The sequence below is a fragment of the Hoplias malabaricus genome, chromosome 7, assembly GCF_029633855.1.
Source record: "Hoplias malabaricus isolate fHopMal1 chromosome 7, fHopMal1.hap1, whole genome shotgun sequence".
In the NCBI taxonomy this organism is placed as follows: Eukaryota; Metazoa; Chordata; class Actinopteri; order Characiformes; family Erythrinidae; genus Hoplias; species Hoplias malabaricus.
In genome coordinates this window covers 25,503,782-25,516,466 of record NC_089806.1, presented here as the reverse complement: position 1 = coordinate 25,516,466, position 12,685 = coordinate 25,503,782, and the positions used below count along the sequence as shown (strand labels likewise).

Here is a 12,685-nt window from a genome sequence, read left to right as displayed (position 1 = left end):
TTAGTATTTCAATGCTGTTAATAACTTAAACCACAGTTTCAAATATTATATAGTAGATTTCTAGAGATATTTTATTTGTCTTGGCTGATCTGAGTTAGTCGTAAATTGTGCGGTTGACAAACAGTCAAGTAGTACCCATAAGAAACAGTTATCAGTATTATTGCAATATTTTTAAAATGCGCAGAAAAGTTCAAAGTACTTATACCTAAACAGAAATAATTTCAGCAAATTTTATTTTGAACAACACACACAAAATTAGCAGCAATATGTGCTCATTCAAATAAAGTTTAAACAAAAATAGATCTAAACGAAAAATTATTCTGCAGCCATGGTATTTATGTATGTATTTATTTATTTATCATCATCATCATTTCTTATTTGTCTCTTAATCCATTTCAGGGTTGCATTTATTTATTTATTATGTATTTATTTACTGCCTTAGGTTTTGTTTAACAGTTGATCAGTAATCATAACTGTATAAACCTGTTTTTTTTGCTTGTTTGTTTTTTGTGCAAACATTTGCTGCATAGAAAAAAATGAGGCCAAATTTTACTATGCTCTGTTTAAGACAGAAAGAATCTTGAACACTTTAATATAATTGTATAGAAAGGCAACACTTGAATATAATTATAGCACCATTTAAGGTGGAATGGAGCACTGCGCCATTTAATGTGGAACAGCTGACAAGCTTGTAATTCTGGCTAGAATGCGTACTTTTGTGCCTGAGATGTCTTGTTTGTCATTAATGAATTTTTATGACACATGAATAAACCAGCCCATTTCTACAGCCACACATGTTTACAAGAGAATCAGCATAAGTTTGCCTATTAGCTTACCCTTCAGTCTTTACTCACTCCAATCTCGCTATCCTATCCTGATTTCACGTGCCCTGGTTTCAAGGGTGCTTGAAATCAGGATGGACAGGTGAGATTGGGCACCACACCATGGCTCTGTCACTGTGCCATGCTTCTTCCGGCACAAAACAAGCACGTTACATGCCACAGTGTTGCAGCCACTGGGCGACTGTTCCTAACTTTGGTTGGCACTGTAATCACAGTAATTTACAATGGAAGAGTAATACTATCCCTCAGGAATTTACCACGGTTTACCATGAAACTGGTAACTGTTTCATGTATGGTATGCATATTTATTTTCTGCTGATCATACCTTTAACACACTAGCTAAGCTGATACTAGTCACAGCAAAGCAATGCAATATACTATTCTATGATAAACTTCCATGCATTCCAATTTACTTCCAGTTATTTAAAGTCTGTATTTTGCTGAGGACTTGCATATTATAGTCAGTTCATACATTTATTTACTAATATGTTTTACACTATAAAACACTGATTATGAGCTGTTGAACACTAGTATGTTAAATGTCCTTCTTTGTCATGAGACTCCAGGCTATTATAGTTCTTTTGAGATGCTGTCTGGGTTGTGACCCTTTGCAACAAAACAGCTGACCCCCCACAGTGTGAAGGAGGCACACTTTATAGTCACTCAGTCAGGAACGATAAAATAAAACAAAAAAACAAGTGAGTGGAAAAGAGGATAGTGTGCTGATTTAGTGGCACAGTAAAATGGCGAAAAGGGGGGGATATCATGACGAGCGGCACGGTCTGGAGATCAAAGTGCAGAGAGAGAGAGAGAGAGGGAAAGAGAGAGAGGAGGTGAGGTGAAGTGAAGACTGCTTCCTGTTTAGAGGTCCCCATGTGTGTGTTTAACAGGCTCTCACCTCAGCCCTGCCGCTACAGGGGCCAGACTGAAAACACAGCGGCCTTTTGTCTACCTCCAAGCCTCCCCAGATTCCACTCCCCATCCTGTCTGCGCACAGAGAACAACTCCATGCTGAAATGGATCATGTTTGGCTTTCAGTGCATCTGCCTAAGGGGACAGTTTAGAAGAGTTTTCCACACTTAAGAGAGAATTTGCGCTTTACTTGGAATTCAGCAGCTTACAGGGTGATTGATCCAGTGCACACCAGAGTCTCTCTGCAGCCTTTTTAGCATTTGCATTCATTTTCTGTGTAATGTGTACTGTTTTGGCGGAGTGTTAACTTGGCTCATCCTTAGGCCTCTGACTGTCTCGGCTGATGAATTACTCACCTTTCCCCCTAGTGGCTGAGTACAGCATGTCAGAATGAGAATATCTTCTGGTTCAGATCTGTCCCTCAGCTATGAAGTCTAAAATATGAACAGAAATAGACTTTATTTCCAGACAACAGCATTGCTTAGATATATTAAGACCACCAAACCAGAAGCCGTTGTCCTACTTTGTAGAAGAGGAGCTGTTTTTCTAATATTTTTTTTTTGCAAAGCAGATTCCTCCAGAAACATGACAAATTGGGGTCTAAGTTTTTCAGCTGTTTCAGCAACCATCAATCACTCCCCTCAGTTCAACAGAAAAATTTTATGGTATCATTACTTCCTTTGGCAAACTAGAAAGAGTAAAATCTCCAAAGGACTCTACGAGATGAATGTAAACTTAGCTAATCTCTCAGCAGTTAGCATCAGCACGTGTCTATCATCATCACCTCCCTCTGATTGTTTGGAGAAGTTAAAGGGAATTCCACCAATTGATAGGAGCCAGACGTTCATAGGGTTCGTTGTCTCTACAATGAGAACATATACAGAATGTCTCCAAGTAATAGTTACAAATATGCTGCAAAGAGACAGAGACATGGTTTTACAGTAGTTTTTAGATGTGATTTGTTGACATCCCAGTATTTGAACTACGTAGATATATTTAAATATTAATGGAGCATTAATTGAAATTGTTTTTGAGAATTAAGCAAGTAAAACTGTCCAATTTATGCATTTCGGGAAACATATACAGATTGCTGCTGCTACCTTTTTGCTTTGTACTTCTGTATGGACATACTTCTGTTCATTTGTGTATGTAGCATGTCATGCAGTTTCAAAAGCAGTTTGTTCAGCAGAGTTTGAGGGAACTGTGCAGTGATTTAGAGCGGCAGTTGGCTTTTAGTGTCTTCATTACTGTCTTTCATTAGAACACTTGTTAGTATTAGAAATCACACCAGTCTGTACCTAGACAGCCATAGTGCTAAAATAACATGTATTTTCAGGTCAGGGAGGATCGGGAGGGAGCTGTAAGTGGAGAAAAAAGCAGGGCCGCCGCATGTAAGCGATTGCATGGAAGTGATTTTGGCTAAAAACAACACAGTATTATGGGAGCTGGTAGGGGCAAAGCAAACAGCTCATATTTTAAGAGGACAGCAAGGCCAAGTAGCACAGGGGCTCAGATAGAAAAGGAGGAGGGAATAAAAGAACAGGATTCTTTCACCAGCACCTCGTACGTTGTTCAAACCCACAACCCTGCAGTGGTCTTCTCAGTCTTTTTCTTGGTTGACCATTAGGAACGTGTCTGGGTCTGAAATATGTAAATTGCTTTAGTTTTATCACTTCAGAGCTTATGTTCCCAATCAAAAGGTCAGAGCTGTGGTGTGCAATTTATCTAGCTGTTTGCCCTCCTTTAACTTAAAATTGCAGTTTTGTAATGATTAAGGAGATGTCCATTAACTGGCCCAATACATTGCAGTGTTTGTGTGGAAATGTAGAAGTGTGTGCTCTGTGATTTATTGCTTCTCCTTTTCCTTTTTGAAAGTTTCATTGGCGTTTCCCATTTGCCACGGGGAAGACGTCTGGCCTCCATGAAATATGGAGCCAGACGTTTTTGGGTTAGGCTCTTATAACAGCATTAGACTGCCATCTAGTGGTGCAAACTATGGTTTATCTGGCCATACACAGGTGTAAATTACAATTCAAACTCATTTGATTTGTTGAAAACTTTAGGTACTATCTAAATATTGGGTAATGATTTGACTCCACTGTGAAGAACAGGCACCCTGTGCACAGTGTGCTCCTATTATTCCTTGTCAGCTCCAGACCCTGATCATTACAAAGCAGTTCCAGAAGATGAATGAATGAATTTGACTCTACATGTTGTTCTTCGCTCTGAAACTCCAAAAGTATCTGTATGGTGGGGTTTTATTCCTCACTCTCATAATTTAGTTTTTAGATTAATAACAGTTTATATTTTTATAATCATACACAAGATGTAAAATATCCTATGCCAATCCATTAGAGCTTCACATAGGGTCCACTCCACCCTCTTCCTACCAGCAGCCACACAATTTCTATTGTTCCAATCCTACAGCTACACCCTAAGGTTGCTGTGGCCATTTATGATCCAATCACCAACCAGCTACCCTTTACATCTACAGTTACTCATTGAGCCCATTACATGAGTACCCAAACCACCCACTGCATCACTAGCTCTTCACAGGGGTCATCAGGTAGGCAATTCTGTAGTCAATGTTTAGTTGAATTAAGCCCACGACACCTCCAGGAGGCTCAACAGTGAAGTCTGCCGTCCCAGACCCACCCCACTCCAGGCCAGCTTTACAATCCTACCTTAACCTTTAAAGAGCAATCTTTAATACTGACACTACACGTTAAAAATCGGATCTATAATACAGGTTGCCAGTTTGAGGAAAACTGAACAAACAAGCAAGAGACAAATTTAAGAACTTGGGCCGTAATAGATAAGAAGAATGTCCCATAATCAACATATTTACACAGAAACGTGTTCATAACTTCACTAAAACATCAATATACGCAAAACAGTGAACATGCGCCGCCATTTCCCTGTATTTACAACCCTTTATTGTCCAGATCCACCTGAAAATATTTCGACTACACAAGGCTGCTGTTACTTATTGATTTTCCTTTCCACCCTAAATATAATTTAAGGTTGCAGATCTTCTCCAAAATTCTCGTAGTCAAACATTTCGTTCCACCTTACGTGTCCGTTTAGGAGTCCTTGATCCTTGAATCCTCTGTCCCACCTGAAACTGCTGAAACTGGCACTATAGATTTTGAAACATTTAGAAGCAACTGTTATTCCACTTTATCCATTTAAAACATTCACTCATTCATTCATTATCTGTAACCGCTTATCCAATTCAGGGTCACGGTGGGTCCAGAGCCTACCTGGAATCATCGGGCGCAAGGCGGGAATACACCCTGGAGGGGGCGCCAGTCCTTCACAGGGCACCCTGGAGCTGTGTGACTGCGACACTACCTGCTGCGCCACCATGCCGCCCCATTTAAAACACACAAACCAATTGCATTATTCAACCAATTATTCACAATGTTCGTATTCAAGTATTTAATTCCACCTTAAATGGCTCAATTTAAGGATCTTATTTGCGTTTTTGTCCAGCTTCTTGTTTAATACTCATTTCCACCTTAAACAGGTATGCGAATCTAAATCTAAAGGCGTTGCTATGCCTTACTTCCTTTGTATAAAACACACAACCTATGGCGTTTACTCCTTTTAATTTATACATAGTCATCTGTACTTCTATATTTTTTCAAAAATAATTTGCTGTTACTTGTTCTGTAGTGTTGCTGCTTGTAAACTGCCTCCAATTTTCAAACACAGGGCCAATATTTCCTCTCATATTACTCCGTCTCTGGTCATGGAGATTTTTAGAATGGCATGGGGCTTTTTGAGTCTGGTAAAATATAACATTAATTATGTTCACTTGGTCATTTCATGGCTGCGAGACACAGTTTGTAGACCTGGCCACACGGTGGACTGTAAAATAATTGGACAGAGGGCGGGATCATATGAGCTCCGCTCTGGACTAGGCTCTTCTGAAGAAGAATATACTGCTTTAAAAAAAGCTGTGAGAGGCAGCAGTGTTTTAGCTTTGATTGTTTTCTTAATCTATGATCACACAAACTGGACATTTTATGTACAGTAAATATCCTACAGATTGCTCCTTTAAGCATCAACAACTGTAAATCCACACTGGTTTCCCTGGTGACCAGGGCTGTACTTAGCCCCACTGGCACAGTTAATGCATGCTCAGTGCCACCAGTTCCATGTGAATTTTACGTGCTACATCACCAACCACTACAACAGCACACCTACAGTGCATTTCCCAGAGTAGTCTTTGTTCTCCTTGTCCACAACAACAGACTAGACCTTTCAGCTGTTTCCGATCACTCCTTCACCACTGTCCTTAGTTTTTGGCCTCTGACGTCGAACTGCAGAAGCAGGGGGGTGACAGACTTGGCTACGAATCCCCTAACACCTATCTCCGCCAGTCTTACATGTGCCTGTCGCCTGCGTTCCTTCACCTCAGCCATCTAGTCCACATATTTCAGCTTCTTCCATTCGAATGCTTTGTCTATTGCATCCTCAAATGGAACTGCTAACTCTATGAAATAAACAGTAAATAAATCATTAAACAATAAATCAGTTTACTTTCAGAGTACAGCACCATATCAGGCACTAGTGTAGTTAACACGATAAACTCTGGGACTTGTTGTTTTTTACCTACTTCCACCAACAATTTCCAATCTCTTGCTTCACCCAATCTGCCAATATTTATAGCTTGTGCAGGCTCTCAAATACGTTCCCCCTCACACACAAACTTAATCACTTTATTACTACAACCACTCATTTATGCATTTACCTCTAAGCATTTGCTGTCCAACAAATATGCTAAAACCCTCCCTCAGCACCTGATTATATCTCCATGTATTCCTCCCCTGCAAAAACTAATCTTACAAGCTGATAGAATATGCTTCAGCGTGCCAACTCCCGTACATAATCTAAAACTAGGGTCTTCAGCTACCCACTGTCCAAGATTTTGTGAAGTTGGAAGGATATAAGTTGCTCCAAGCAAAAATTGTATACGATTTGCCTCCATCACCCACAATTCTTGCCAAGTGATCTTCTGCTTCTCTAGATTCTCCCAGTGAAGCCACTGGCCTTGTTTTGCCTGTGACGCTGCTGTTGCGTACCTTGCCTCCGCTTCTTGATCACAAATAAATCTAGTAATCATTTGCCTTCTCTCTGGAGATGTGGCCTTACTAAAAGCTTTCCATGAATCACCAGACCCAAGGCCCACTCTTCCACATTGTACTTGGCAAATCACATCCCTTAGCTCTAATGAGCTCCTGGCTACCTTCACTGCCACTCGTGGGTTCCACTTCCTTCCTGCTTTTGTGACTGGCGCTGCTTCTTTAACCACTGCATTCTTTGATCCTGCCAAAATCATCTCACGACTCACCTTTGCACATTTAAATTCCTCAGCTAAACTTGTAAGTGGTAGCTCCAGTACTCCTCTCCCATAACATTCCACACTACTTAAAAACTCTGGCACCCCTAGCTGCTATAGCATTGTTCATAACCCTTTTCATCCTCTCTAATTCTGTGATCGAAATGTCATAAAGTGTCAAATAGCCATCAAATACGAGGCAGTAAGCCAAACTGTAGACACCACAATTTCAATTTCCCTGGCAGACATGATTTATCAATGCTATTAATACCCTTCACCAATTCAGCATTTATTCCCACAACTTGGTCTGTATCATTTAGCGCTGCACTATACCATCTACCTAAAGTCTTCAATGGTCTCTCCAGGACTGTAGGAATCATTACTCCTTCCATCCAGAAATTTTCCTGTACAAGTTTTCCTTTGACAATCAATAGACTTCTAGACTTGTTCGGTTTAGCTTTCAGCCTAGCCAACCTTAGATAATCATTTAACTTCCCAGCAACTTCCGTGTGAAAGCCACAGCAGTCATCAGGGTCGTCATGCCATCCATGTAAGCCCTGATTGGGGAAGCTAAGTACCATCATGCAACCTCTCCCTGCATACGGCCCACTTGGAGGCCCTGATTAATACCTCCATCGCCATTGTAAATGCTAATTGTGAAATCGTACATCCAGCCATTATACCTATTTCTAACCTCTGCTATGACGTAACAAATTCCCCTGTACAAAAGCAAAACTGAATGTCCTCACAATATACTTTAACAAGCCTAGAAATCATATCTGGCATCTGGAAAAATTCAGAATATATGTTATCTGGTTTAAACACTGCACTTTTAAATTCTGTTGTTACATGTGATCCCTTCACACTTTTAAAAATCATGCATTATAAATGGTTAAGATGTAAACCAGGGGTGCAATTTTACCTAGAACATAGACACCTACACCAAAGGGTCACAAGGCAAAAATATTTTTTAAATGATCAGATTATAAAACATGGTTGTGAATTTATTGTTCAGTTCATAAGCACCCATTTTAAACGATACTGTAACATGTAATTTGAATTTTTTCTTCTTAACTATGGCCATCAAAAATCTGAGGTTGAATTTTTAATTCACCAACTTTGTCACTGACCTTGTTAACAAAGTAAAGAACTTCATCACTGATGGAGAATCAGTGGTGTGATAGTGATTTGTTTTGTTTTGTGGGAGGGGGAGGGGGAGAGAACCAGGTATTCTGACAAGTTGTGCTTCCTATCAATACTTGGCGGCTTTGCACATGCTCAATTTTTCATGTGTTTATCCTCAGGTGCATTATAGTCTTATTTATTCATTCATTCATTGTCTGTAACCGCTTATTCAATTAAGTGTTGTGGTGGGGCCGGAGCCTACTCGAATCATTGGGCGTAAGGCGGAAACACACCCTGGAGGGGGCGTCAGTCCTTCACAGAGCAACACACACACACACACACCTATGGACATTTTGAGTAGCCAATCCAGTTACAAACGTGTTTTTGGACCGTGGGAGGATACCAGAGAACCCGGAGGAAACCCATGCGGACATGGGGAGAATGCATACAGTCACCTGGAGCAAGACTTGAACCCAGAACCCCAGGACCCTGGAGCTGTGTGACAACGACGCTACCTGTTGCACCACCGTGCTGTCAATATACAGTCTTAGCTTACTGTTATTATTTGATTATTTCAAATCTGCACATGGTAAATCAAATGTAAAAAACAAAAACGAAAAAAATCACAATCATACAAGACTCGGGCTACACATATCCCCTGCTTATACTTCTGTTGGAAGCATTTTTTGTCATGCTACTTTTAGCCTATCAAAATATCCTATAGGTTTATTTAGACAGTTATTAGGGACGCACCAATATTACATTTTTGGTACATGCTAATAGATATTTAGCACCTTGATGTGGCCGATACACATATTAATAACCGCTAATTTGATTTTTTTGTATTTAAAACAAATTCACACAAAACAAAACAAACTCTTGTTGTCATGGGACAAACATTTTCCTCAGCATTTGTACATTTCTGTAGTTTTTAATTTTATCCTTACATTTATTCGGTGTGGTAAATTTATCAAAGATTTACTGATGGTTCCACATGAATGGTTTCTATGCATACCTCCTCTTTATACTTCTGTTGGGAGCATTTTCTGATATGTTAATTTTAGACTATCGCAATATTATACTGCTTTATTTAAATGGCTTTATTCATAAAAGCACATTTCGACAAGGTATCACAGCTCGACAGAACACTGGACTTGACAAATGTTGGGAGAATGATTCAAATGTTTGAAGGTAAACACTAGGCGGCAGTGTTCCTATGGAAGCAAATCTGTGTCATCAGACTTTGAAATATTACCATCTTTGAATTTGTAGCACTGTTTTTTTTTGCACTGAAATTACGCATCTGAATATAATTGCTCTTGAATTGAACTCGTGAATTTTCAAGAACTCGTTTTCAATGTCATTAAATTAAATGTCAATAAATTCAGATAAATAATTCAAGCTTAAAATTTCAAAACACAACTTCCATACCGTTGAAAAACTACACGTGTAGCTTCCTTCCACGGATATTATCTCTTTATTTTCAAAGTGTCTCAAAAATCTGAAAGGCTCACTAAAGACACAATATAACAGACTATTGATATCCTGAAGATGAAGAAATTTTACTGTGGAATTTTTATATAATTGCCATAGAAACATAGCATTGGACATGATAGAATTGCGAAGCAAAATATTCAGAGGTGGAAGTCTGAATACATAAATTCAAAAGCAACAAAATTAAGATGCATAATTTTAGTGCAAAAAAATTCAGTGCTACAAATTCAAAGGTGGTAATATTTCAAAGTCTGATGAGACAGGTTTGCTTCCATATGTTCCGCAATTTCACGAAATTGCTCAGTGAATTAAACGGGCCAGCATTATGTATTTAAAACGGCATCAGGACTTCTTTGGCAGGTTGGATGAATTATTTTGTCAGAAATATTGCGCACCCCTGCTATAAACAATTCAGTGTGGTTTAACGTGAACTGCTCTGTTGTTCAACAGTGGTGCTAATGGGTACATAACACCTAAATAGCTCTCTCACCAAAATTATTACATGAAATGTGGCTCATAAACTCTTGTGATTTTGTGTCTCCAGTGTTGTTCCAGATGGGTTTGGTCAAGTGTCAGGAGCTCCGCTGCGTCCTGCAACAGCCTATGGCTTCCGGCCGGACGAGCAATTCTACTACAGCTACACAGCATCTCGGTAGAGTTACAAAACAAAACCGTGTTGTATGGTCTTACATTTGCTTTTTGCAAAATCAGCACTACTAGTTTTATTTATTTGCTCCTGTTTTGAATGTCACTGTGCTCTAAAATAGGGGTTAAACTAAGTTCTCACTGGTTTGAAGCTTTTCGTAAGTCTATTGTACGATATCAGAGGCATTCACTTTTTTATTTTATATCGTACAGTTTCATTGTTTTAAGCCTAAAGTGTATTTCTTATAAATTTGATGCTTTGGTGTATCAGTTCAGAGGGACCACAGAGATATTATTTCAACAGCCTTTTGCGGTAGAGCAAAGGGAGGACTTGACATTTGCATGATATTCCAAACATGTAGCTCAGTTCGGCAAGTGTTATCTTTTCATTGCATGGTGTAGTTTAGTTTTTAAAAAAGAGAAAAACTCTTAACCACCCAAAATTGTGGACCTGTGTGGGTTTTCATAGTGGTAATTTTCTTCATTATACAAATATTATACAATGTTATACATATAGGGCAGCTTTTCAACAAGCAGAAGAGAAAACACTCTTTGGCCATTTCATTGGACACAGCTACTTTTCATCTACAGCTACAGCTATTTTCAGCTACTCCATTTTATTCAGCTGTGCTGAGAATGGTTCATCACCAAAATTGTACCTGCTCAGTGGTGGTCCTGACCATTTATAAGTATGGTAAACGAGAGCAAAACAAATAATGCAGAGAAACAGGTGGACTATAACCTGTAATTGTAGATGTGAAATTGTAGACAAAGTGAACTTGTTAAAATCAGTTCTAGTTATAAAATACTACTTGAGAATATTACAGAACCTTAACTTGATGATAAAGTAATTGCCCACTGGTCAAGTTTCTAATAATACACAATAATTCATAACACACCAGTATGGCAATAAGAACTTGGAGAACCACTGGGATGTTAAAAGTGTTACATGCCTTCTGCAAAATTCTCAGGGTTTGTTCCACAGCAGGCGAGGGTCCATTAAATGCAAAATAAACATAATAATAACATAATAATGTGTAACAAAAATCCCTGGCAATAGGATGAGCATAAAACAATGCTAATTTGCTTAATATAATCACTTAATAATAAATTGGCCAACAAGTATAGGCATGGCCCTTTACCTCAGGCGTCCCAAGTCATATCTGCAAAGACCTGGTGTGACTGTCAAATTTGTATTCCAGCAGTGAAGAAACAAACTCGTATAACTAATTTTCTGGTCACTATATATACATATATATATATATATATATATATATATATATATATATATATATATATATATATATATAAAAAGTCAAAGCAGGTGAGTCTACATGTTACTGAAATAAAAAGTAATGTGCAGATGCAGCTACATTGGCCCATTGTTGGGAAGTCTGTTAAACATATTCTACTGTTGTTCTTCCCAGTACAGTTCAGCCTGTTCCTGTAGGGAGACCTTCATCATAGTTCTTATCACCTTAAAACCTAGGGGCCTTTATGTGAGATTTCACTTAAAATAAAAACACAATGTGTGCTCTAGTTTATTAGGAGTTACCAACAAATAACCATTACTAATTAAATCTTAAGTTTTATAACTGAATAACAAGCCTAGGATAAACTCTGAATCCATTCTATAGTGATATATTTACCTGTGTGTTACACATATAACTTAATTCAGCTACATTCTGAAGCCTAAACTTGAGGGATTGCACAAAGTGTGTTCTTGTGGATATATCTGGCACTAGCTGAGGTGTTGCGGTGTCTTAACATGTCTATTTATTGTATATGCGAAATGACAAAAAAAGAGAAAAACAGTCTATTGCCTTGTATCCATTTCTGGAGATAAACTGCTGTGCAGCTCAATATTGTGCACTAATGTGAATGTTTAGTATATTTGAGTTTTATTTAATGTTTAATAGCATTATATGTGCTTTGTCTTTTTTGGTGCCTGAGGACTGTCTTATCTGCTGTTTTATATCAGATATCTTTTAAATTTCTGTGGTGCAATATTAAATGCAATGTATGGATAAGTTTATTACTCCTCGCCTTTCTGTTATTCAGTGAACTATTTCAGTGCATAACACACCTTAGTGTCTCTGTTGTACTGAATTTGACCTGCCCTGTATTAGTTTCACTCTCATTCCTGTGCTGTTGTCCATGTTTGTGTCACTTTCTGTGTTTGTGCAGACTCTTCTCATCTTTCAAAATGTCGGCCCTTGATTAGAAGTGATAAATGACTCTGAACTGGCTTGTGATCAGGTCTTTAAATTCCTGAAATGAGGTGAGCGTTATCTAGTGGCCTGAACACTGATAGATGCCT

The 12,685-nt window shown here is 38.6% G+C and overlaps 1 protein-coding gene across 3 annotated transcripts in view; it reads left to right on the top strand.

Moving 5' to 3' along the window:
- kifap3a (kinesin-associated protein 3a) overlaps positions 1–12,685 on the top strand; it is a 50,328-nt gene that overhangs the window by 24,271 nt on the left and 13,372 nt on the right. For 2 of the 3 annotated variants that reach the window (XM_066676580.1, XM_066676579.1), the window contains exons 20-21: positions 10,265–10,372; positions 12,553–12,646. In XM_066676580.1, the coding sequence (XP_066532677.1) occupies positions 10,265–10,372; positions 12,553–12,589 (145 nt within the window). In that variant the 3' untranslated portion in view covers positions 12,590–12,646. Of the gene's footprint in view, positions 1–10,264; positions 11,628–12,552; positions 12,647–12,685 lie in introns of those variants that run through there. The other variant, XM_066676582.1, reaches the window with a different exon arrangement.